This window comes from Schistocerca americana, chromosome X (genome assembly GCF_021461395.2).
Source record: "Schistocerca americana isolate TAMUIC-IGC-003095 chromosome X, iqSchAmer2.1, whole genome shotgun sequence".
Classification (NCBI taxonomy): Eukaryota; Metazoa; Arthropoda; class Insecta; order Orthoptera; family Acrididae; genus Schistocerca; species Schistocerca americana.
The window spans coordinates 941671205-941697770 of NC_060130.1; the positions used below are offsets into that span (position 1 = coordinate 941671205).

The 26566-nt window shown below is 37.4% G+C and overlaps 1 protein-coding gene across 2 annotated transcripts in view; it reads left to right on the plus strand.

Moving 5' to 3' along the window:
• LOC124556655 (carnosine N-methyltransferase) overlaps positions 1-24295 on the plus strand; it is a 191714-nt gene extending 167419 nt beyond the window's left edge. For both annotated transcript variants that reach the window (XM_047130624.1, XM_047130623.1), the window contains exon 9: positions 23595-24295. In XM_047130624.1, the coding sequence (XP_046986580.1) occupies positions 23595-23903 (309 nt within the window). In that variant the 3' untranslated portion in view covers positions 23904-24295. The remainder of the gene's footprint in view (positions 1-23594) is intronic.
• Positions 24296-26566: the final 2271 nt, after the last annotated feature.

The following is a 26566-nucleotide window of genomic DNA, read 5'->3' on the forward strand; positions in this document are numbered from 1 at the left end:
TCGGTCAATGATACTTTAATCATTATTGGTGGTACAAATGACACTGATAAACCTCTGGGAGAATTGCAGAGGAACATGAAAGATTCTTTGGAATACATACTTAAAGTCACGCAAAAAACAAATGTAATAATTCATCCAATACCGCTTAGATGTGACGCACAAGGTCTGAATGGAAAAATCAAAGCTGCAAACTGCCTTATGTTAGAAAAGATCAACACTGCCACAGGCGTGTGTTGGAAGAGATTATCTGTGAATTTCAAAATCAAACACCTGAAAAGAAATGAATACACAACTCATGGTTTACATCTAAACAAACAAGGAAAGATTCGCATTTGTAATAGGCTTGCTTCTTTCATACACATGGCAAAAACTGAAAAACCACGCACTGGTACAGGAGAAAAGCATACGGAAATGGACCATCAGATAGAGAGTGGCAGTCTTGAAGTGAAAGTGCCACCCACGAAAAAACAGTTATGGACCATTTTATAACAAAAAATAAGTCCAATAAAAGTCATAACAACACACTTACTAGGTCGAATTTCAAGCCATCAAATGCAGCAACAAGGCAGTCGTTAATGGACAGATGGGTGAAAAAGGACGGAAAACAAATGTTCAGTTGCTCCTGAATAAACTAAATGAAATAGAAATAATATTAAATGAACTAAATGATATTTCTGTATTGTTATGGAACACTGGCTCAAACAAGATATGTTAGAGCAAACATACCTTCCTCAGTTCAAACTTGCAATCGTGTTTCATAGGAAAATGTTGAGTCTTGGGGGTACTTGTATATATGTTAAAGAAAATATTGAATTCAATAGTGTAACTAAATACCATAAACTGTCCTGTGAAAAAGATATAGAACTCTCTATTGATTAACTACCAAGCCAAAATACAGTTATTATTTGTGTATACAGGTCACCAGATGGAGACAAAAAAGTGTTTTACAATCAAATGTAGGATCTCTTGGAAGAAACTCGCTTTCCCAAGAAAATTATAATTATGTGTAGTGACTTTAACATTGATTTTTCAAAATCCAATAAATTCAGAAATGATATTATAAATTTACTACAATCGTTCATATCAGTTCAATGGTAACTGAACCAACTCGAGAAACGTCTACCTCTGCATCTATTATTGATCAGATCTTGATAAATACATGCAAATATGCCTATAACACACAAGTTGTAAACATGGGTTTTAGCGATCACTATGCTCAGATTCTTGCAATGAATGTTTCAGGACACCAAATTCCCAGTCAAATGTAAGGAATTTCAGTATAAAAAATGTGGAATATTTTTGTTCTCTCCTAGGGGGTGAAAGTTGGAAAGATGTATATGACTGTAATGAGACCAATGAGAAATATGATAAGTTTATGGCTACATTCAAACATTTTTTTGAAATGGCTTTTCCCAAGAAAACAACTATGCTAAACTCTACTCAAAAAACAAACACGTGGATTACAAAAGGGATAAGGATATCACGTCAAAATAAAAGGAGATTGTATGAGTACTCCAAGCATAATACCAGTCCTGACTTTATTGCATATTTCAAAAGATACAAAAGAACACAAACACGAGTTAAAAATAAATAAAAATAATAATAAAAAACTATAAAATGACAAACTATTGTGTGATTCCAAGAATAAAACTAAAGCAACCTGGCAAATTATAAGGAAAGAAATGGGTACCAGGCCAATTAATCACAGTAATATAGAGCTGATTGTGAATAAAAATAAACTAACTGACCCCAAACATATTGCTAGTGCTTTCAACAATTATTTCTCAAATATAGCACAGCAGTTAATAAATACACACCATGACAAACAGCCAACCAGTCACTCAGATCAAAAAAATCATTTATACACATTATTCCTGTAGCCTGCAACACCTGAGGAACTGTCAAGAATCCTAAAAGAATTACCTGATAAATATTCAGTGGATGTTGATGAGATACCAGATGCTATTATCAAAGCTAGTGCAACATTTATTGTGGAACCACTAACAGACATAGTAAATTCATCTTTTGAGAGTAGTGTATTTCCAAATAATCTAAAAACTGCAAAAGTAACACTTTTGCATAAGAAGGTTGCAAAAAGTGATATTGCTAATTATAGATAAGTTTCAGTTTTCTCAGGCTTCAGCAAAATTATCGAAAAAATGTTCCGTAGAAGATTAACAGTTTTCTTAAATAAAGAGAGGCTGATAAGTGACTCCCAACATGGGTTCAGAGCTGGAAAGTCAATTCAGTCAGCAATTTTTGCCTTCTTAAATGAAGTATTAAAAGCGGTGTTTGATAAACAACATGTATCTGGGATATTTCTGGATCTAAGTAAAGCCTTTGATGTAATTGATCATGTCGTTCTCTTGTGTAAATTAAGTAATTATGCTAGTTTTTACAGTGATGAGCAGAAAATCAAGTATGGAGTCCCACAAGGGTCAGTTCTAGGACCTGTCCTATTTCTGCTGTATGTAAATGACTTGGCTGGTAAAATACATGATGGAACCACTGTACTGTTTGCAGATGACACTAATATTATAATCAAATCACAGAATGAGGAAAATCTGCAAGAGGCTGCGATATTAGTTATGCGTACCTTAACACACTGGTTCTGAAAAAACTTTGGTAGTTAACTTTCATACCACACAAAACCTCCATCAAGCAAACCCTATTTTCACTATCGAAGGAAAAAAAGTGTTGAAGGTCAGTCATACAAAATTTCTAGGGGTACATGTTCAGGCAGATCTGAAGTGGGAGGTACACTAAAACAATTTAAGTAAGTGACTGAATTCACTAGCATATGCTGTTAGGATCCTCACTCAAAATAGAAGCTGCTCATCAGTGCTGACAATGTATCATTATAGTTTACAGTCGCTACTTATGTACGGAATAATTTCTGGGAGGAATTCCACAAATACTAAAAAAACATTTAAAATACAGAAAAAGATTATCAGGGTGATAAAAAAAGCTAAATGTAAGGATTCCTGTAGACCCCTTTTTAAAACTCTGAAAATATTTCCACTGCCTTGCTTCTATATATACGAAATGCTAATTTTCACAAAAGGGAGCATCTTAAAAAAGGAAAATCTCTTCAAAACACAACTGTGATATACACACATAAGAAAATAGACAGAAGATGAACCTACACAGGAACACAGTAAATACAAACTTATGCAAAAGAGGAGTGTATCATTCTGGAGCTATGTTACATAACCATATGCCTTCTTACCTAAATTGCGTACCAACATTAAATGCATTTAAGATTAGATTAGATTAGATTAGATTTACTTTCATTCCAATTGATCCGTAGTGAGGAGGTCCTCCAGGATGGGCAACATGTCAGAAAAACAACAATACATGACAAATATTTACAACTAAAACAAATAAGCTAATGTACCATTCCACAGGTCCCAAGTGGAATGATCGTCATTTTTAATGAACACTGTATGAAAGTCATTTTACAAATACTAATGCACTGAATTTAAAATAAAAAAGTTTTTTATTTATTTATAAGGTAATAAACATGTAATACAACTACTATAATACTTATTTACAATGAACTCATTACTGCACTGAAATGGTGCAGAAGTTAGATTGTACTTACACACACACACACACACACACACACACACACACACACACACACATATATACATATATATATATATATATATATCAAGATGATGTGACTTACCATACGAAAGCGCTGGCAGGTCAATAGAAACACAAACAGACACATACATACACACAAAATTCAAGCTTTCGCAACAAACTATTGCCTCATCAGGAAAGAGGGAAGGAGAGGGAAAGACGAAAGGAAGTGGGTTTTAAGGGAGAGGGTAAGGAGTCATTCCAATCCCGGGAGCGGAAAGACTTTACAGTGGGAATTAAGTTGAATGATAGTGTTACTAACTCAAATAAGTTCTTATTGGGAGAGTCTTTAAAGAAATCTACATTGAAATCACCAGCAACCACTATTTCTTTGTTTTTGGGTGTTAGATGGTCCAGTACAGATTCAAGGTGGTTTACAAACAGATTAAAGTTATCTGCAGGTGCTCGATATACACTTAATATTATGAAGGATTTTTTGTGAAATTCTAATTCTGTTGCACATGCTTCCATATGCTGTTCTAGGCAAAATTTATGAATGTCTATGTTCTTAAATTTATGACATTTCCTAATGAATGTGGCAACTCCTCCTTTCTCCATTTATGATCTACAAAAGTGAGATGCTAACCTAAACCCTGTAACACTTACAAGTTCTATACCAGTGGTCACATGATGTTCAGACAGGCAGATTATGTCAGCTGGGTTTGAAGACTCTAATTCATCTATGCAGATAGTTAATTCTATAATTTTATTTCTCAGTCCTCGAATATTTTGATGCAATAAAGATAGCTGACATTTCACGTTGACTGAGTTAAAATTTGGTAGAGTTATAATATCTGCTGACTGTTGAAAATTCTTAACCAATAGCTGTTTATGCTGATGTAATAAGCTGGAATTATGTTTCTTGATTTCTTTCTCAAACTTAAGGTTTGTCTCAGTTCTAACCTCTCTTAAAATTTGCTTTCTTTCTGTCCTCCCTACCCTAAAAAATGGTCTTTTCTGAACCCTATAACCACTGGTATTTTATCACTCATGACAGTGCCTCACCCCTTTAACTTTCCTGCTATTTCCCCAGCCAATTTACCCTTCCCCTTCCTGTTGAGGTGAAGGCCATGCCTAGTATAATCCCACCTACTGAGAGAATCAACAGGAACCACACCAATGTGTGACCCTGCACCCGACATAAGCAGCCGTTCCAGCTCCAAATTAACTCTCTTGACAGAAGAGTTCAAATGAGGTTGGTCATGGTGCCCAAGAACAGATAAAAACTCAACACTAGTATGCTTCGATGCTGATGCAATCTTCGCCAGGTCACACTCTATGCTGTACCCAGGATCTCTGTCAATATTGTTATCTGTCCCACTCACTATAACCATGGTGTCTTCCTTAGTGAAATCTTTGCAAAGTGATCCTAAATCCTTTGTCACCTGCTCCAGACCAGCACTAGGTTTAAAAAAAATTGGTGACCTGGTATTCTGTTCTTAGTTCATCCTGCAAAAGTTGGCCAAAACCTCTTCCATGGGAATTACCTAACAACAACACTTTCTTTCTTTTTACTGATTTCCCTACATTCTTACTTTTCAATTTGCTGCTGAAAGTTTGTTGTGCCCTGTCTACACCTGCAGCTGCTTGAGGCTCACCAGCTTCTAACTGAAGCAACAGGTCAAATCTATTTTCCACATTCACCACGAAGCTGTCAGACAAAGTTCTAGGCCTGTTCCTCCTGTCGCCTGTTGCCACTTCCCACCTCTCTTTACCCTTCTCCCTCCTTAACCTGTCAAGATCTCCCCTGGCCTTGTCTAACTCAGCCTGAAGGACAGCAACTTTCCCCTCCTGTTCTAGTATCTTCCTATCTCTACTACAAATCCTACAAAACCACTGATGAGTCTCATTTACTTCCCCTATTCCCACGCCACTACAGTCACCCACATGGAAAAAACTACAGCACCCCTCACACCAAAGCCCTGACCTAACGGCAAGTCAAGGACTTTTCACTCATGATAAACGTAGTGGTTTATTAATAATAAGTCAGTTAAATTACAGATAAACACGAAAATTCGGTTACACAAATTTGGACTAAACACAACTGTGTGTAAACAAAAACAAAAGTGCAAAGTTTCTGAAACAACAACTTAAACTTTACGCTACTTTCCGGAAATGCTAGTTGAATAATGAAGAGGTATGCTAAGTTAAATTGTTGGAGAGAGTAAGGAACAACTAAACAAAATTCTATAGATTTGCTGCATCAGAAAGTAAACAGAAAATACGACTGCACGGTCTTTTCGCGTTTTCTGCTTTATTATGTAAAGAAAAATGAAACTTTTAAAGGTACACTTAAAAAGCACACTAATACACCTATTTACCTTGTAATCAGTACTAATCTATATGTTTTATAATCTAAAATGACTTATCTTTACGAGAACACCAAAACTCGCGCTTGTCGCCTGGCTGCAGTTCTTGTGGACCACTGCTTCTATTCTTTGTCTGAGTCTATGGAACATCATAATCATTTACCAAATTTCACTAATTGTCAATTCATAATATAGTTTACATTGTGGTTATCATGTCATCTCACTTAATAAGTACTATTATCACACGTAGAAGCAATGTAGTACACCAACCTACATTATTATGCATTTTCATTATGTTAACAGTGTAGTCAAAATGACGACTGTATTGTAAACTAACTAGGTTTACCACTGTCCTATATCACATCTACAAACAATGTATGAAACTGATTCTTGGACCAATAAATAAATAAATAAATATTAGGTGGTCGCACCCGATACTGAGCACATTAACAAGTTGTAGGAATTCATGTGCATATCCATTAAGGTGGAAAAAAAAATGAACGTTTTTGTCTAAGATTATGCATGTTGCAGTTGTTTATATTCTATGTTCTTTACATTGTTCCTATTTTACTACTGTCACCGGTTTATACTGTTATGTGGCAAAATAAATGCAACCGTGTAAAATTTCTGTTTGTTGTTTCAATTTTGGACACCAGTGTACATTTAACTTTCTTTGCGTAGACAGATTTTATATAAAGTATTGGAGAGGATGGGATATTTAGTCATATATGCCAATTACATGTGTTCTTGGTGATAAATGGGGAGTTTTAACATTTTCCTTTTCTCTGCATTTTCCTCAATTTTGCATTTTTCAAGTCTGGGCCGCACAGATATGAAACATGGGTGTTTCGCTGTGTTATGTTCCCAAAAACTGCTGCAGGCAACAAACAACTTAGAAGCGGATCGTATATTTCCTTGTGGCCCTGAGACGTGGCTCGGAAAACTCTTCCTTAGATAAAGTTGATCAATGTATCACATTAATCTGTCCAGTTACTCATAGGTGACACCAAAATAGAGGATTTCAGGCAAAATATTGAATTTCATCCTCCAAAATTCTTTCACTGTTGATGAGTATACCACAGTTCCACTTTTGACAGTTTTCCAAGCACTGAAATGATAAATATAAAGTTAAGTGATTGCAGAATTTAAATCCAGTTAAATTTGGTCAATAGAACAAAGGCGACTGTATTTGATCCAATACCTTTTTGATAATTTGTATATTATATGAAAGGATTTATTCATCTTCTTGTAGCTAATTCTTTTTTTCTGTAGTGATTAGATTAGATTAGATTTACTTTCATTCCAATTCATCCATAGTGAGGAGGTCCTCCAGGATGTAGGACATGTCAGAAAAGCAATAATACATGACAAATATGTTCAACTGAAACAAACTGTTCCATAAATTTCGTGTTTGTTTTGAATACAGTCAGAGAGAGTCCCTTTAGTCAGCCATAGTGCCAGTAGTGCTAGTGTTTGTTTTGAATACAGTCCAGAGACGGGTAGTGCTATTTTCATTGTTTTCTACAAGAAGGGTATAGTAACCACAGTTTAGTCAACTATCAACTGCCTTTAGTGAATTAGCAGTTTAGTTAAAAGTTGATTAACTTTCTACAGTAAATTGATTTCTTAGGATGGATAGGATGTGTGACTGCTGTGTACGGACACAGGAGGAGCTGGCCACTGTTCGCGAACAGCTGAACGTGTTGATGGCCGTGGTCAGCCATCTTCAGGCTGCTGCCTCAGAGTGTAGCGGCAGTGGGGAGTCTGGTGTGTCGCATGGTAAACCCCAGGTGTTACATGCTTCACCCACTGTCCCTACTGTCGAGACATCTTCGCGGGTACCAGGCACGGTTGGGCCACCTTCTCCCCAAGGGGAGTGGCGGGTTCAGCGGCGTTCGTGGCGCACGAGGCGGAGAGTCAATGTGGAGGATGGCCGTGTGGCATCGCCCGCTCTGCCTGTGAGTGGACATGTGGCCGCTCCTTCAGCAAGGTACGAGCAGCCACGGGGGGAGGGGTTTATCAGTGATTGGGAGCTCCAACGTTAGGCGGGTGATGGAGCCCCTTAGGGACATAGCAGAAAGGTCAGGGAAGAAGGCCAGTGTTCACTCTGTCTGCTTGCCGGGGGGTCTCATCCGAGATGTGGAGGAGGCCCTGCCGGCGGCGATAGAGAGCACTGGGCGCACCCGACTGCAAATTGTTGCTCATGTCGGCACCAATGACTCCTGCCGTCTGGGTTCAGAGGTCATCCTCAGTTCATACAGGTGGTTGACAGAGTTGGTGAAGGCGGAAAGCCTCGCTCGCAGGGTGGAATCTGAGCTAACTATTTGTAGTATCGTTCCCAGAACCGATCGCGGTCCTCTGGTTTGGAGCTGAGTGGAAGGCTTAAACCAGAGGCTCAGACGATTCTGCGGAGATCTGGGGCACAAATTTCTCGACCTCCGCTATTGGGTGGAGAAATGTAGGGTCCCCCTGAATAGGTCAGGCATGCACTACACGCAGGAAGTGGCTACAAGGGTAGCGGAGTATGTGTGGAGTGCACATGTGGGTTTTGTAGGTTAGAGAATTCCCTCCCTAGGCCTGACAAGAACCTCCTGAGATGCAGCAAGGTAGGAGTAGGCAAAATGCAACAGGGAATAACAATATTAATGTGCTAATAGTAAACTGCTGGAGCGTCTATAGAAAGGTCCCAGAATTGCTCTCATTAATAAATGGTCACAATGCCCACATAGTACTAGGGACAGGAAGTTGGCTGAAACCAGATGGAAACAGTAATGAAATTCTAAACTCAGATTGGAATGTATACCGCAGAGACAGGCTGGACAGTGAAGGGGGAGGCGTGTTTATAGTGATAAAAAGTGCAATAGTATCGAAGGAAATTACGAAGATCCGAAATGTGAAATAATTTGGGTGAAAGTCACGGTTAAAGCACACTCAGACATGGTAATTGGATGTCTCTATAGGCCCCCTGGCTCAGCAGCTGTTGTGGCTGAGCACCTGAAGGATAATTTGGAAAATATTTCAAGTAGATTTCCCCACCATGTTATAGTTCTGGGTGGAGATTTTAATTTGCCGGATATAGACTGGGAGACTCAAACATTCATAACAGGTGGCAAAGACAAAGAATGCAGTGAAATTTTTAAGTGCTTTATCTGAAAATTACCTTGAGCAGTTAAACAGAGAACCGACTCATGGCGATAACATATTAGACCTTCTGGTGACAAACAGACCCGAACTATTTGAAACAGTTAACGCAGAACAGGGAATCAGCGATCATAAAGCAGTTACTGCATCGATGATTTCAGCCATAAATAGAAATATTAAAAAAGGTAGGAAGATTTTTCTGTTTAGCAAAAGTGACAAACAGCAGATTTCAGAGTACCTGACGACTCAACACAATAGTTTTGTCTCAAGTACAGGTAGTGTTGAGGATCAGTGGACAAAGTTCAAAACCATCGTACAATATGCGTTAGATGAGTATCTGCCAAGCAAGATCGTAAGAGATGGAAAAGAGCCACAGTGGTACAGCAACCGAGTTAGAAAACTGCTGCGGAAGCAAAGGGAACTTCACAGCAAACATAAACATAGCCAAACTCTTGCAGACAAACAAAAATTACACGAAGCGAAATGTAGTATGAGGAGGGCTATGCTAGAGGCGTTCAATGAATTCGAAAGTAAAGTTCTATATACTGTCTTGGCAGAAAATCCTAAGAAATTTTGGTCTTATGTCAAAGTAGTAGGTGGATCAAAACAAAATGTCCAGACACTCTGTGACCAAAGTTGTACTGAAATGGAGGATGACAGACTAAAGGCTGAAATACTAAATGTCTTTTTCCAAAGCTGTTTCACAGAGGAAGACTGCACTGTAGTTCCTTCTCTAGATTGTCGCATAGATGACAAAATAGTAGATATTGAAATAGACGACAGAAGAATAGAGAAACAATTAAAATCGCTCAAAAGAGGAAGAGTAGAAATCTACTCTGTAGGAATCAGCATGGGTTTCGAAAAAGACTATCGTGTGAACCCCAGCTCACACTATACATCCACGAGACTCAGAGGGCCATAGACACGGGTTCCCAGGTAGATGCCGTGTTTCTTGACTTCCGCAAGGCGTTCGATTCAGTTCCCCACAGTCATTTAATGAACAAAGTAAGAGCATACGGACTATCAGACAAATTGTGTGATTGTATTGAAGAGTTCCTAGATGACAGAATGCAGCATGTCATTCTCAATGGAGAGAAGTCTTCCGAAGTAAGAGTGATTTCAGGTGTGCCCCAGGGGAGTGTCGTAGGACCGTTGCTATTCACAATATACATAAATGACCTTGTGGATGACATCGGAAGTTCACTGAGGCTTTTTGCGGATGATGCTGTGGTATATTGAGAGGTTGTAACAATGAAAAATTGTACTGAAATGCGGGAGAATCTGCAGCGAATTGACGCATGGTGCACGGAATGGCAATTGAATCTCAATGTAGACAAGTGTAATGTGCTGCGAATACATAGAAAGAAAGATCCCTTATCACTTAGCTACAATATAGCAGGTCAGCAACTGGAAGCAGTTAATTCCATAAATTATCTGGGAGTAGGCATTAGGAGTGATTTAAATGGAATGATCATATAAAGTTGATCGTCGGTAAAGCAGATGCCAGACTGAGATTCATTGGAAGAATCCTAAGAAAATGCAATCTGAAAACAAAGGAAGTAGGTTACAGTACATTTGTTCGCCCACTGCTTGAATATTGCTCACTAATGTGGGATCTGTACCAGATAGGGTTGATAGAAGAGATAGAGAAGATCCAACGAAGAGCAGCGCGCTTCGTTACAGGATCATTTAGTAATCGTGAAAGCGTTACGGAGATGATAGATAAACTCCAGAGGAAGACTCTGCAGGAGAGATGCTCAGTAGCTTGGTACGGGCTTTTGTTGAAGTTTCGAGAACATACCTTCACCGAGGAGTCAAGCAGTATATTGCTCCCTCCTACGTATATCTCGCGAAGAGACCATGAGAATAAAATCAGAGAGATTAGAGCCCATACAGAGGCATACCGACAATCCTTCTTTCCACGAACAATACGAGACTGGAATAGAAGGGAGAACCGATAGAGTTACTCAAGGTACCCTCTGCCACACACCGTCAGGTGGCTTGTGGAGTATGGATGTAGATGTAGAAGCTAATGCACTTTCCACAGGTCCTCAGTAGAATGATCATCATTTTTGTAATGAACACTATATGAAAGAATCATTTTACAAACACTAATGCACTGAATTTAAAATAAAAAAAAGTTTTTTTTTATGTATAAGGTAATAAACATGCAGTATAACTACTACAATACTTATTTACAATGAACACATTACTGCACTGAAATGGTAGAAGTTATATTGTAGTTACACACACATACACACACACACTACACACACACACACACACACACACACACACACACACACACTCTTATTTACAATGAACGCATTACTGCACTGAAATGGTGCAGAAATATATACAAATCAGTTGGTTCTACTGAGAAATTCATCAATGGCCACCAATAAATCCTTTAGGCTTCTCTTAAACTGAATTTCATTGGTTGTTAGGCTTTTTATGGCTCCCGGAAAGTTATTGAAAATGTGTGTTCCTGAATAATGCACACCTTTTTCTACAAGAATAAGTGACTTTAAATCCTTGTGAAGATTATTCTTATTTCTAGTACTGATTCCATGAATTGAGCTGTTGGTTGAAAAAGTGATATATTCTTAATGACAAATTTCATTAAGGAATAGATATATTGGGAAGCAGTAGTTAGTATCCCTAGTTCCCTAAACAGGCCTCTGCAGGATGTTCTTGAGTCCACACCACATATAACTCCTACTGCACGTTTTTGTGCCCGGAAAACTTTAGCTTGGCTTCATGAATTACCCCAGAAAATAATCCCATATGAGATTATGAAATGAAAGTAAGCATAGTATGCCAGCTTTTTCATTTTTATATCCCCTATGTCTGATACAATTCGCATTGCAAACAGAGATTTGTTAAGACACTTCAGCAGTTCTGTGATGTGCTCCTCCCAGTTGAATTTATCATCAAGCTATAATCCCAGGAATTTAACACTGCCCACTTCTTCTATCTGCTTGTCATCGTATGTTAAGCATATACTCGTGGGACACCCCTTACAAGTTCTGAACTGCATGTAGTGTTTTTTTTTCAAAATTTAGTGACAAAGAATTGGCTAAGAACCAGTGATTAATGTCCACAAATATTTTATTACCTAATCTTTCTAAGACTACGCTTGATTTGCTATTTATTGCAATGTTTGTATCATCGGCAAACAAAATGAACTTGGCATCTGGTAATGTTACTGATGAAAGGTCATTGGTATACACAAGAAAAAGTAAGGGCCCCTAAATTGAACCTTGTGAGACCCCACATGTAATTAGTTCCCAGTTGGATGTTGCCTGATAGCTAGATACATGTCTCTTTCCTAATAACACCCTTTGTTTCCTGCCAGGGATATAAGATTTGAACCATTTTGCAGCATTTCCTGTTAAACTATAATATTCTAATTTACTTAAAAGGATATTGTGATTTACACAGTCAAATGCCTTTGACAGATCACAAAATATACCAGTTGTCTGCAATTTTCTGTCTAATGAATTAAGCACATTTTCACTGTAAGTGTAGATAGCCTTCTCAATATCAGAACCCTTTAGAAATCCAAACTGTGACTTTGACAGCATGTTATTTGAGATAAGATGGTTATAAATCCGATTGTACATTACTTTATCTAAAATTTTTGAGAACGCTGGCAACTGTGAAATTGGACGGAAATTTGATGCTATTTCTGTATCTCCTTTCTTAAACCGTGGCTTAACTTCAGCATATTTCAGCCATTCAGGAAATATTCCACTGATAAATGACTGGTTACACAGATAGCTTAATATGTTACTTAACTCAGAATCACATTCTTTAATTAACTTTGTTGATATTTCATCATACCCATTAGATGTTTTTGATTTTAAAGATTTTATGATGGACATTATTTCTGTTGGGGTAGTGAGGATCAACTTCATATCATGGAAGTTACCTGAAATGCCTGTTCTGGGGTATTCCATAGCAGCATCTACAGAACCTGACAACCCCATCTTTTCAGTAACAGTTATAAAATGTTTGTTAAAAAGTTCTGCATCTGTCACTAATGTATCATTTACTCTTAATGCTATTTTCCCTCTTCATGTCCGGTTCTACCAGTCTCCTCCTTCACTATATCCCATATTACCTTTATTTTGTTATCTGATATGACTATCTTTTCCTTGTAATATATTTCCTTTGAAATCCGTATTACAGTGTTTAATATTTTGCAGTATTTCTTGTAATGTGCTGTAGCATCAACATCAGAACTGTTTCAGATTGACAGATACTGTTTTCTTTTTGTTTTACAAGGTAATCTTATTTCTTGAGTAATCCAGGGCTTCTTTGTAGACTTTACTCTAACCTTGGTTAGTTTTGGGGGAAAACAGTGTTCAAATAAGGTAAGCACTTTATTAGCAAAAGTGTTATATTTTTCATTCATGTCATGAACACTGCAAACATCAGTCCAGTGAATAATCAATTTTTGGCTTATTGATTACCCTCTTGAGCTCAGATTTAACAGATTTTATATCCTGTTCGGTATTAACATTTGACAGAAGGAACTGCATCTCATGGTCTGAGAGGCCATTGACTATTGGTTTTGTAATATAATTTTGTTCATTGTACTTTTCTATAAAGATATTATCAATGGCTGTTTGTGAGCAATTGGGTACCCTAGTGGAGAACTTACTCAAATAAGTTCTTATTGGGAGAGTCTTTAAGGAAATCTACATTGAAATCACCAGCAACCACTATTTCTTTGTTTTTGGTTGTTAAATGGGCCAGTCCAGCTTCAAGGTGGTTTATGAACAGATTAAAGTTACCTGCAGGTGCTCGATATACACTCAATATTGTGAAGGATTTTTTGTGAAATTCTAGTTCTGTTGCACATGCTTCCATATGCTGTTCTAGGCAAAATTTATGAATGTCTATGTTCTTAAATTTATGACAATTCCTGATGAATGTGGCAACTCCTCCTTTCTCCATTTCTGCTCTACAAAAGTGAGATGCTAACCTAAACCTTGTAACACTTACAAGTTCTATACCAGTGGTCATATGATGTTCTGAGGGGCAGATTATGTCAGCTGGGTTTGAGGACTCTAATTCATCTATGCAGATAATTAATTCATTAATTTTATTTCTCAGTCCTTGAATATTTTCATGCCGTAAAGATAGCTGATATTTCACATTGAATTAGTTAAAATTGGGTAGAGTTGAAATATCTGCTGATTTTTGAAAATTCTTAACCAATAGGTCTCAGTCCTAACCTCTCTTAAAATTTGGTGTCTTTCTGTCCTCCCTACCCTAGAAAAAGGGTCTTTTCTGAACCCTATAACCACTGGTATTTTACCACTCATGACAGTGCCTCCCCCCTTTAATTTTCCTGCTATTTCCCCAGCCAATTTACCCTTCTCCTTCCTGTTGAGGTGAAGGCCATGCCTAGTATAATCCCACCTACTGAGAGAATCAACAGGAACCACACCAATGTGTGACCCTGCACCCGACATAATCAGCCGTTCCAGCTCCAAATTAACTCTCTTGACAGAAGAGTTCAAATGAGGTTGGTCATGGTGCCCAAGAACAGATACAAACTCAACACTGGTATGCTTCGATGCTGATGCAATCTTCGCCAGGTCACACTCTATGCTGTACCCAGGATCTCTGTCAATATTGTTACCTGTCCCACTCACTATATCCATGGTGTCTTCCTTAGTGAAATCTTTGCAAAGTGATCCTAAATCCTCTGTCACCTGCTCCAGACCAGCACTAGGTTAAAAAAAATTGGTGACCTGGTATTCTGTTCTTAGTTCATCCTGCAAAAGTTGGCCAAAACCTCTTCCATGGGAATTACCTAACAACAACACTTTCTTTCTTTTTACTGATTTCCCTACATTCTTACTTTTCAATTTGCTGCTGATAGTTTCTTGTGCCCTGTCTACACCTGCAGCTGCTTGAGGCTCACCAGCTTCTAACTGAAGCAACAGGCCAAATCTATTTTCCACATTCACCACGAAGCTGTCAGACAAAGTTCTAGGCCTGTTCCTCCTATCGCCTGTTGCCACTTCCCACCTCTCTTTACCCTTCTCCCTCCTTAACCTGTCAAGATCTCCCCTGGCCTTGTCTAACTCAGCCTGAAGGGTGGCAGTTTTCCCCTCCTGTTCTAGTATCTTCCTATCTCGACTACATATCCTACAAAACCACTGACGAGTCTCATTTACTTCTCCTATTCCCATGCCACTACAGTCACCCACATGGAAAAAACAACAGTACCTGTCACACCAAAGCCCCGACCTAAGAATTCTACGGCAAGTCAAGCACTTTTCACTCATGATAAATGTAATAGTTTATTAAGAATAAGTCAGTTAAATTACAGATAAACATGAAAATATTATTCCACAAATTTGGCCTATACACAACTGTGTGTAAACAAAAACAACAGTGGAAAATTTCTGAAACAACAACTTAAACTTTACGCTACTTTCCGGAAATGTGAGTTAAATAATGAAGAGGAATGCTACAGTTAAATTGCTGGAGAGCACTAAAAACAACTTGATGAAATTGTAGAGATTTGCTGCAGCAAAACGTAAACAGAAAATAGGACTGTACGATTTTTTTGCGTTTTCTGCTATATTACATAAAGAAAAATGAAACCGTTAATGGTACACTGAAAAGGCACACTAATACACCTATTTACCATGTAATCAGTACTAAACTATATTTTTTTATAATCTAAAATGACTTATCTTTACAAGAACACCAAAACTTATGCTAGTCGCGTGGCTGCAGGGCTGCCAACCTTGAAGTGTTCGAAGTGATTGAAAAAGCCACAAGTCATTCATGTCATTAATCAGTGAACATAATGATAGACCACAACTCACACATGGCCACTGCCTCTGCCTACTGGGGCCAGAGACAATGGTCATGTGTGTGAATGTGTGTGTGTGTGTGTGTGTTTTCTACTTTGGAAGAAAGCCTTTTGGCTGAAAGCTTAAATGTATGGCAGTCTTTTCGTTGTGCTCGTCTGTGACTCAACATATCCTCTCTATGGTTAGTAGCAATCTGTCCTTTTCATGATATTGTAAATATAGATACCACATATAGCAAAATTAAAACAAAAACAGTTTCAAGAAAAGTGAAGTATCAGAGAAGATAAGGCTAAAAGGTGGAATATACAGAACAACAATATAACAGAGAGAATCTTCATGACAATATTATGGAAAGAAAAGAGGAAGCGGATGAAGATGAGGTGGGTGATGTTATTCTGCAAGAATAATTTGACAAAGCTCTGACAGACCTAAATCGAAACAAGGCACTTGGAAAAGATGCTGACCCTATGGCTTATCTTTTATAGCATTTGTACATTTAGAAAAAGAGTGTTGACTGGAATATACTTCTTAGAACACAAAAATTCTCAAGTACATGTGGCAGAAGATTACATGTAATTTGTACAGAAATGAAACTGCAGTTCTAAGAGTCCAAGGACATGAAAATGTTGCAGCAACTGAAAGGGAGTGGGACAAGGTTATAGCCTATCCCCTATGTTATTCAGTCAGTACATTGATCAAGCTGCTAGAAAACTATGGAGAATTTGTGAACATGCATTAAAAGTTTGATACAGACATAGTAGATCTGTCAGAGATGGCCAAGCACTTGGAAGGTCAGTTTAAAGGAATGGGTGTGTCTTAAAGTGGTTATAAGATGAGCATAATGAAGGTAGAACAAAGGTAATGGAGTATAGTTGAATTAAATCAATTGATACTGAGGGTATCAGATTAGGAAATGAACATTGAGGGTCTGATTTATAAAATGGTTGATCTTAGGTTAGTACAAAAAATGAGTTCATACCATGTTGGACTTGGAAATCTGCATTGTATTACATGAGATTATTTTGCCATGAATTGGGATCTACTTTGATTATCAAAATTTCATGGCTCAAGTAAGGTTAAATTGCAGTTGTTTCACACAAATAAAAGATGAAAAGACAACAAGCTATTAAAATCAAAGCACTCATCAGGAGTAGGTAATATACCAGATTTTGCTGTTATATGTGAATCACTGATATATCTTGTAAATCTATCCATCTCAAGTAGCAACTTTCCAACAGTCTTAAAAATCACTAAAGTGAAACCACTTCACAAAAAAGAAGCCTAGGAGAGATGGCAGACTACAGACCTGTTTCTTTACTGTCAGTGTTTTCGAAACATGTAGAATTCTTTTTTTAATTTTTTTTTTTGTAAAAAGACTGATTTGTTAAATAAACATTAATAGAATCACCACATGGCCTTAGAAAAAAGCCACTCAACAGAAACAGCAATCTATTCTGTTCTATATGAAACACTGCAGCTATCATTTGGCAGGAATGTACCTTTTACATATTTCTAGACTTATTAAAAGTCTTTGACATTATCAATCATAATAAATTAATTATTAATATTGAGAACTGTGATATTAGGGGAGAAGCACATAACTGGATTAAATCATACCTGTATGAAAGAAAGCAGCTCGTAGAGCTAAGACATTAAGTAAATGGCACAGTCAGTATACATCAGTTAGATCTATTACTGCTCAAACACGGAGTATCCCAAGGTTCCATACTATCACCAATCCTATTTTTACTAAATGTAAATTATTTAACTATAGATAATAGTAACAGAAAAATGTATAAATTTGCAGATGACTCAAGCATCTTAAATGCAGGAAGTACCAAATAAACCTTTGAAAATAGCATTAATGCCATCACTAAGAATGCAATAGACTACTTAGATGCAAACAGTTTAATTGTAAATCTGGAACAAACTGTCGCAATGCGTATATTCACCAGCCAGAATAGGACATCAACTTATCCTCATATTGAAAGAAATGGACAAATAATTGAAAAAAAGTACAAAATTTCTAGGTTTGTGGATACAGCAGAACATGAAATGTGGATATGGTTGTAGACTAAATAAACAGTAAACTGAGCAAACCAAATTTCATAGTACAAATAATAGGGAGCTGTATGCCATACGATAATCTCAGAACTGCATATTTTGGTTATGTTCACTTGTTATTGAAATTTGGTGTAATATTTTGGGGATACTGTAGAGCAATTTTGAAATCATTTCGCTCACAGAAAAAAAATTGTTAGACTAATGGAAGGGATAAACCATGTATGCTAAAAAATGTTGTTGTTATAAAAGAAAAATTAAACAGTAACATTCAATGCATTGCCCATAATGAACCTGTACACAGCTACCACACATGATAAATAAATAAATGATGTAAACCCAAAACAGATAATTGTAGTATTTTTACAGGAAAGCATACTCCATCCTGACATCAAACTGTATCATGCATTACCCAGATCCACAAAAATAGTAATGGACAAGAACAATTTCAAATCAACTATGAAGGATTACTTACTTAGTGTAGCACTCCTTCCATAGCTACAGTAAGGGAGTATCTAGTGAACAAAACTGTAGCACCAATGATAATTGTAAAGTGTGTAGAGTAATGAAATATTGTGTAATATTGCTTTTGCTAAAAGTGCTGTGTGTAAAAATATCAAGGAATATCTTCTGTAAACTGTGCAGTCCTAGATTAACAGAGTAAATAAATAAATAAACAAAGTGATCTTTATTTGCCAATGATGAAATGAATTTGGGTGTCTGAGGATAGGTAGTTATGTGCTGGATTGAAAGGTCTATGGTTTAGTCCCAGACAAATTGTAGGACCTTTTTTCACTTATTACTTTTTTCTCCTTTGTCATTGTTTGTTAATGTGCAAAATGATATGTTGCACTGTGGTTCTGAGTACACGTCAAACTATAGGTTCACTTATATCTGTGTGGATAAGGCTGTTAAAAGGTCTGAGGAAGGCAAGGATACACCACCTCCGAAAGGGCAACACTTAGTAAATTACTATGTTGATCAAACCAACATTTGGATTTATGACTTCTCCACCAAAGCAGACAATCAAATGTATATTTTTAATGCTCACTCCATTGATAGTTTCTTTAGCATTAAATAACAATGATTTTAATACCTGCAAACTATTGAAACTTTCATCCACATAGAAACCTGCTTAAATAACAATGATTTTAATATCTGCAAACTATTGAAACTTTCATCCACATAGAAACCTGCAGAAATCCGCGACCAGTGAGTGATCTTTAATATGTATGTGTTCGTTATGCTCACCAAACAGCTGAAAGCCCAGTGTGACACATTACCATGGTTGCCTACAGCTTGTGTCCAAAGTCAAATTGGTCATGCCACCTACTGGCCAATGCCAGATTTCTGTGATTTATCAGCTGCTGGATGATTAGTTATAAAGATAATTACGACAATGCTGAGTATGCAAGTCAGTTTGGAATTATCAGTAGCTGGCTCAGTAGTTGTGTCCTGACAGAGTCCAGAGGATGTCAGGTCGATCCCAGGTTATGTCTCAGTGGTCCCTCTCCACAATGCCCCCCCTCCAGTCTCAGCCCCACTCCCTACTTCCGCTTCTTTCATTGATGCAGAATGCTCAGTTTTAAGTTTAGGAATCAGAGTAAAACTAATCTCACAGAAGTTATTATAGCTGCAACATTGGACGTGCAGATTACAATATACCTATCAGTGCAGCAGATGAGGGAACTGAAATGGATAGCACTGTTCTCGTTTGGAGAAAAGTTTATGAAGAAATTACAGAACCAACAGAAAGTGAAGTCAGCCGGAGTCACAATACAATGAGGACAGACAATGTATTTACATAAAAATTACAAAATTGGAATACATTTACAAAGTGTCACCTTAAAAGCCTGATTTTTTCATTTCTTTTAGTTCCAGTTATTTAATTTCCCTATCTCCTTTCAGTGTTAATGCACTGTGCTTTTATTTTATGTTTGTGCTTCTTTTGTAAAATTGTTATTTGACATCAAGAACATTTTTAATGCTATTCTGGCATTTTAGTTTCGATAGCAGACTCATGGATTGAGTGTTTGCCTGTAATTAGAGATTATTTGTAGTTCAAAATATGTGATGTATAGCTTTCACAGTTAACATACACTACTGTTCTTAGTAGCTCAACATAAACAGTCTCTCCTCCTTAATTCTCATTGTCATCAATGATGAAAACAATATTTTTATTTGAAGTTACAGTTGTTTCATCATTTACTGATATTAATGGATTTCAACCTTCAGGCTTCTTTAAATCTGCGTCAGAACACGAAGTCAGTTAGAATATAATGAATAATATTGTCAACTACGTTTTATGCAATAAATTCTTTAAAAAAATTATCTGATTGTATTCAAATATATAAAAACCGTGGCATGTAACTTAGGGATAAAAATATGCACTGCCATTATATGGGTTGGAAATATAAATTAATTGTGGCTTCAGGACTGCACTTACATTCTTTCTGCTTTTCATAACAGTAGGCCTGCTAAAATTACCTCCTCCAGTTTTATGCATTTCATCCTTGAAAAGTTTCGATACTATCTTTCCTCCAGTTTACATGGCATATGTAGTTACGTAAAGATGAAATGTAATAACTGTAATGTATGGTTAAAATTATGTCTTATCACGTGTGAATGTGTCTTGGTCATTTTCTTACTAACGTGATAACACATTTTCAAACTTTTCATCATGATTTGAGATTTGCTCTTATGTTCTGTGAACTAAAGTCAACAGCAACTCTTTCCAAACCTTTTCTTTGCTAGCCATAGCAACTTATCAGTTTTTTTGTGTCTTTAACTGACTTGGTATGATCACAAGCAATAAATCTTTTTCAGTTTGGGAGAAGTTTGGAGGTCACACCTCCTTCTCTTTAATTTCCAACATCTTTACAACATGATACATTCGATAATAACATTATGTATCAATGATGTATGATTAACATCTGCCATTGAAGCACAATAATTGTGTTGACAGCTGATTTTTAGTGGTATTGGCAAGTGTATTTCGTGCTAATTTAGATCAACGTTCAACCTCATTCAGTGGATCTAAGTTTAGTGTTACACATTACAGCAGGTTCCTGAACAGAGTTCACATTCTGAGCTAAAGTCAAAATTGGTTTCCAGTCACTGACATGTATAAAATCGACCCAGAAAGTAGTAGATGAGTTTTGCTATTTGGGCAAAAGAATGGTTGTCGATGTCAGAAGTAAAGAAGATATAATATGTAGACTGACAATAGCAAGAAAATATTTCCAAGAAAAGAAAAGTATGCAAACATTGTATATCAATTTAAGTGTTAGGGAGTCCTTCCTGAAAGTATTTGTTTGGATTGTACCCTTTTATGATTGTTAAACATGGATGATAAAACAGTACAGTAGCTCCAGGTAAATGCTGAAGATAACATGAGGAGATTAAGTAAATAATGATGAGGTAATGTATCAAATTATGGACCATAGAGTGTGGTATGACACAGTTTGAATAAATAAAACAATGGAAATCTGGAATGGAATGTAACAATATTATGAAAAGGATAGTTGCTACTCACCATACAGCGGAGATGCTTACATGCACATATGCACAACAAAAAGACTGTCAGAAAGTGTGTGCCTATCTGTGATGCAGCATCTCTGATATATGGTGGTAGCAACTATCCTTTTCAAAAATTTGAATAAATAAAAAAAATAGGTTCAAGGACACCAAGAAATAGGTAATGTGGCGATGGAGGAAAGGGAAGTGCGGAGGGGTTAAAATTTTAGAGCAAGACCAAGGCTTGAATACAATGTAAGCGGGTGGAAATGAATATAGGGTGCAGTATTTATGATTATGTGGGAAGACTTGCACAAGATAAACTCACAGTAATCTAGTGAATTGCTGAATGTTGGACTGGCGTTTTTACTATACTGAAGACTTTGTAGCAAATATAACTAAGTATATAATTCTCAGTGGGGAGATATTGTTTGATGTGAAATGAGCTTCTGGAAAACATCAAGAGGATGTTATAGAACCATAGCTGTTCACAGTCTGTGTATAACTCATATGGTGAATAATGTCGGCAGCTCCATGAGACTGTTACTGAAACACGTTAATATATATTTGTGGCTGTTGTAACCCAGAAAATTGCAGTTAACTACAGGAAGATCAGCAGAAGGACAGCAAGTGATCCAAGGACTGTCTGTTGACCCACAACAAAAACCTACATATTATATTGCTCATAAATTGATGATAAAACCAATTATTGTTTCAATAAACAATTGACATTCAGGTGTATAATAACTAGTTGTATGTACCTGGAATTATTTAAAACTGAACAACAACAAAAATCTAGCTGCAGAATAAGCAGTTGCCAGACTAAGGTCCAGTGGAACAATTTTAATTAAATAAAATTCTTTAAGGAAGAAGGTATCATACGGAACCCTCATTCCACAAAGTCTCGCTTATTGCTTGTCAGTGTGAGACCTTCATCAGGTGGGGTTAATAGAGGAAATAACATGATTTAAAGAAAAGCTGCATGTTTCATCATGAATACACTAAGATAGTGGAAGAGTGTCAGCGATATGCTCATTTATTTCAATTTGCAGACACTGCAAGGTATATATGCAATCGCAAGACGCCTACTGTTAACATTATGAGTGCACACATTCCAAGAATAGTCAGGCAACATATTATTTCCTTCAACACATATCACACATCCACATTGTAGAAATTGGGTGTGCACAGAGGCTTACTGACAATCATTCATCCCAAATACCATTTGCAAATAGAAGAGAAGTTAGATACACACTTTATGGTGAATTATGGAGAATTAGTATAGATGTTGAGAAATTAACAAAATTAGTATATTAATGTGATTTTTGTCATCCCATATATGTTTAATTTAATTTGTTGTATGTTCTATAGATAAAATGCATGTTAAGTTTTTATGGTGTGGAACATCTCAGTTTTTTTTAAAAAGTCAGTTTATCAGAAACAACTTTTGAGTGCTTCTCTGCCTACATGCTGACCATTTACATGGGGTAGTGTTGTGTAGTGTAGTGTAGTGTAGTGTAGTGTTGTGATGAGCCATTGTACTCATTTGCTGGTAAATGCACACTATTGCATGTTGTAAGGATTTTGTAAATTCAACTGATACAGAGCAATCTGTGATTCAGACAAGATGAGAAGAACATCTTAAATGAGTGGAAACAAGTAGAAGAGCAGCATTGCTATACAGATGTTGCCTTTGCAGTGGGAGTTAGAATTAAATCCATCCATTCTATTAGTACATTCTCCCATTTTGATACTTCTTTCTTTTTTCATAGAAAATCAATATATTACGAATTGCACTGTCACCATTTTCAGCTGCGGGTTATTTTGTTCACTTAACCAATCATCATAATACTAGCTTAAATATTAAAATAAGTAATACATTTCATGCCAGAGCATTAAAAGCTGTCTTTTAATCATTGATGCCTTCTAAGGACTTAGCACTGTGTAAGAAAGTTGACTATATTCCCCTGACTTATGCTTGCAACTGCAGCCTGTATCTAGTGTAAGGTCATAACATTATCTCTTAGTTTGACTGTCTGTGGTATTATATTCTGTTCTGTTTTCTTTGCAGACTGTAAGATATAATGTGGAGAGTACTTATGCGCACAACACAGAATCATTATTGCAGTATAAATACAAGAGTATATTTTTTGTCTGCACTAAACCTGTACCAGTACATCAGATGGAAGCGCATGCTGTGGTTGAAGAAAATGTGGAAAATGCTGCTGGAACTAGTTCTTCCCAAAGTGAAAATGATTCATGTACAAACCCGACAGCTTCATCTGAATCACACACTAAGAAGAGAAAGTCGAAACCAAATTCTGAAGAAACACAAGATAATTCAGATTCACCTACGAGTGATGTACAAAGTGATAAATAGCAACATGATTCTGACGTAAATACTACTGACTGAAAAGAAAGAGGAAATAGAATGTAAACCCTGGGGCAACATTAATCCTCACATTCCTTGAATCGTTGTATTTCTGAAGCTTCCACTAAACAGAAGTTTCTTTCACATCATTAACTGGGTGTGCACATTTTCCCACATATTATGCCACGTGGGAAATTTTATTTTATATACATATTATATTTGATCACTTCGTATAAACTGTCTATTTGCATTTCTTCCTTTTGTCAGTATCATTAAGCTCCATTACATAACTCTGCCATACAGCACAATTTCTCCATCTTCTATGAAACTTCCTGGCAGATTAAAACTGTGTGCCCGACCGAGACTCGAACTCGGGACCTTTGCCTTTCGCGGGCAAGTGCTCTACCAACTGAGCTACCGAAGCACGACTCACGCCCAGTACTCACAGCTTTACTTCTGCCAGTACCTCGTCTCCTACCTTCCAAACTTTACAGAAGCTCTCCTGCGAACCTTGCAGAACTAGCACTCCTGAAAGAAAGGATATTGTGGAGACATGGCTTAGCCACAGCCTGGGGGATGTTTCCAGAATGAGATTTTCACTCTGCAGCGGAGTGTGCGCTGATATGAAACTTCCTGGCAGATTAAAACTGTGTGCCCGACCGAGACTCGAACTCAGGACCTTTGCCTTTCGCCAGTTTTAATCTGCCAGGAAGTTTCATATCAGCGCACACTCCGCTGCAGAGTGAAAATCTCATTCTGGAAACATCCCCCTGGCTGTGGCTAAGCCATGTCTCCGCAATATCCTTTCTTTCAGGAGTGCTAGTTCTGCAAGTTTCGCAGGAGAGCTTCTGTAAAGTTTGGAAGGTAGGAGACGAGGTACTGGCAGAAGTAAAGCTGTGAGTACCGGGCGTGAGTCATGCTTCGGTAGCTCAGTTGGTAGAGCACTTGCGCGCCAAAGGCAAAGGTCCCGAGTTCGAGTCTCGGTCGGGCACACAGTTTTAATCTGCCAGGAAGTTTCATATCAGCGCACACTCCGCTGCAGAGTGAAAATCTCATTCTGTCTCGATCTTCTGTTCCTTGCATCATCATAAATTTTTCCCTCTAAAGGCTTTATTCTCTGTAATTCTAATTTTTGTGTAATTTTTATCTCTGGTATTAAGACACTCCTTTTCTCTCTTACTTCTTTTAGGACTTCATTGCACTTTAGTCCTTGAACTGAACTGATTAACTGCTAAGTATCATGTTCACATAATCAGTTCCAAACTGTCAATAACCTTCATAATGTAAAATTAATTGCCCTTTATTTATCTTCTCTCTCACCTGAAAAACTAAGTTGAAGGCTAGTGATATTTATTTTGTCATGGTCTCAAATCACCGATTTTCGTATCAGATAAGAGAAGACGTATTTCCCTTAGGTTTTAATTTATCTCTTCTGTTGTCATAAGCACTAGTCTGTGTATGACTAGCAATTCATGGTTCTTCTGTATGTACCAGTGCAAAGCTTTCAGCGATGCCAATTTCATAAAAAAAAAAAAAAAAAAAAAAAAAAAAAAAAAAAAAAAAAAAAAAAAAAAATAAATATCCAAAGTCCTTCATCGTTTGGAATATTTGGGGACTGTGTGTGTGTGTGTGTGTGTGTGTGTGTGTGTGTGTGTGTGTGTGTGTGTGTGTGTGTGTGCGAAGCACTCAGAAGTGGAGGTACAAAAATGAGTCAAATTTACAAAGCCCTTGGCAGTATGAGCCAATTTATCAGTAAATATATAAAGTTGTTGTCAGTATTATGCCATTTATCAGTATGACATTGCACCCACACTGTCCTGGATGCTTGCTCTGATTCAGTTGGGAAAGGTGTCATAAAGCCGTTGTATCTTGTTCTGAGACAAGCTGGCCCACATCTGTCATAAATGGTCCTTGATATCCTTGATAGCACTTGGAACGAATGGATGTCCAATTTGGCCCCACGCATGTTCTGTCAGGTACAGACCAGGGGATCTTGCTGACCATGGGAATACTTCCATCATGATGCAGTCAGTTCATAGACATTCACATCATGTGTGGACGAGCATTGTCTTGTTGAAAACTGGCATCAAAATATTGTATGTCCTGTGAAACATAACACATGGGAATGCTGGATATCCCTGACATTCCATCATGCCACCATAGTTGTTTCAGTCACTACGAGCTATGACTTGAAGTCATACGCTATGGCTCCCCACATCATGGCATGAGGAGTGACAACACTGTGCTTCTCCAAAACATTGGAAGAGTAGGACCTATTCCTAGGCCACAGCTGTATTTGTTGATGATGGTCACGCAGAGTGGTGCAGAACCACAATTCGTCACCGAACAGAATACAACACTGACCATCAGCAGTCCATGCTTCCCAGGCACAGCACAACTCCAAACTTGGCCATTTGTGTTGTGGTGTTAATGGCAGCTTTTGTACATAATGGTAATTCCTTGGTCCAGCTGCTGCTAGTCTCCAACCAATAATGCAAAATGACACAGAGTGTTGCAGGGAGGTGATTACTTGTTCTTGAATGGCAAGCGCAGATGTGAAGAGGTTACAGTGTGCCTGATGCACAACACAGTGATCCTCCTTTGAGGTGGTCAGACATTGTCAGTTGAAATTTTGACAAGTATGCCTGCCCTCACATTCCCATGCAGTCCAG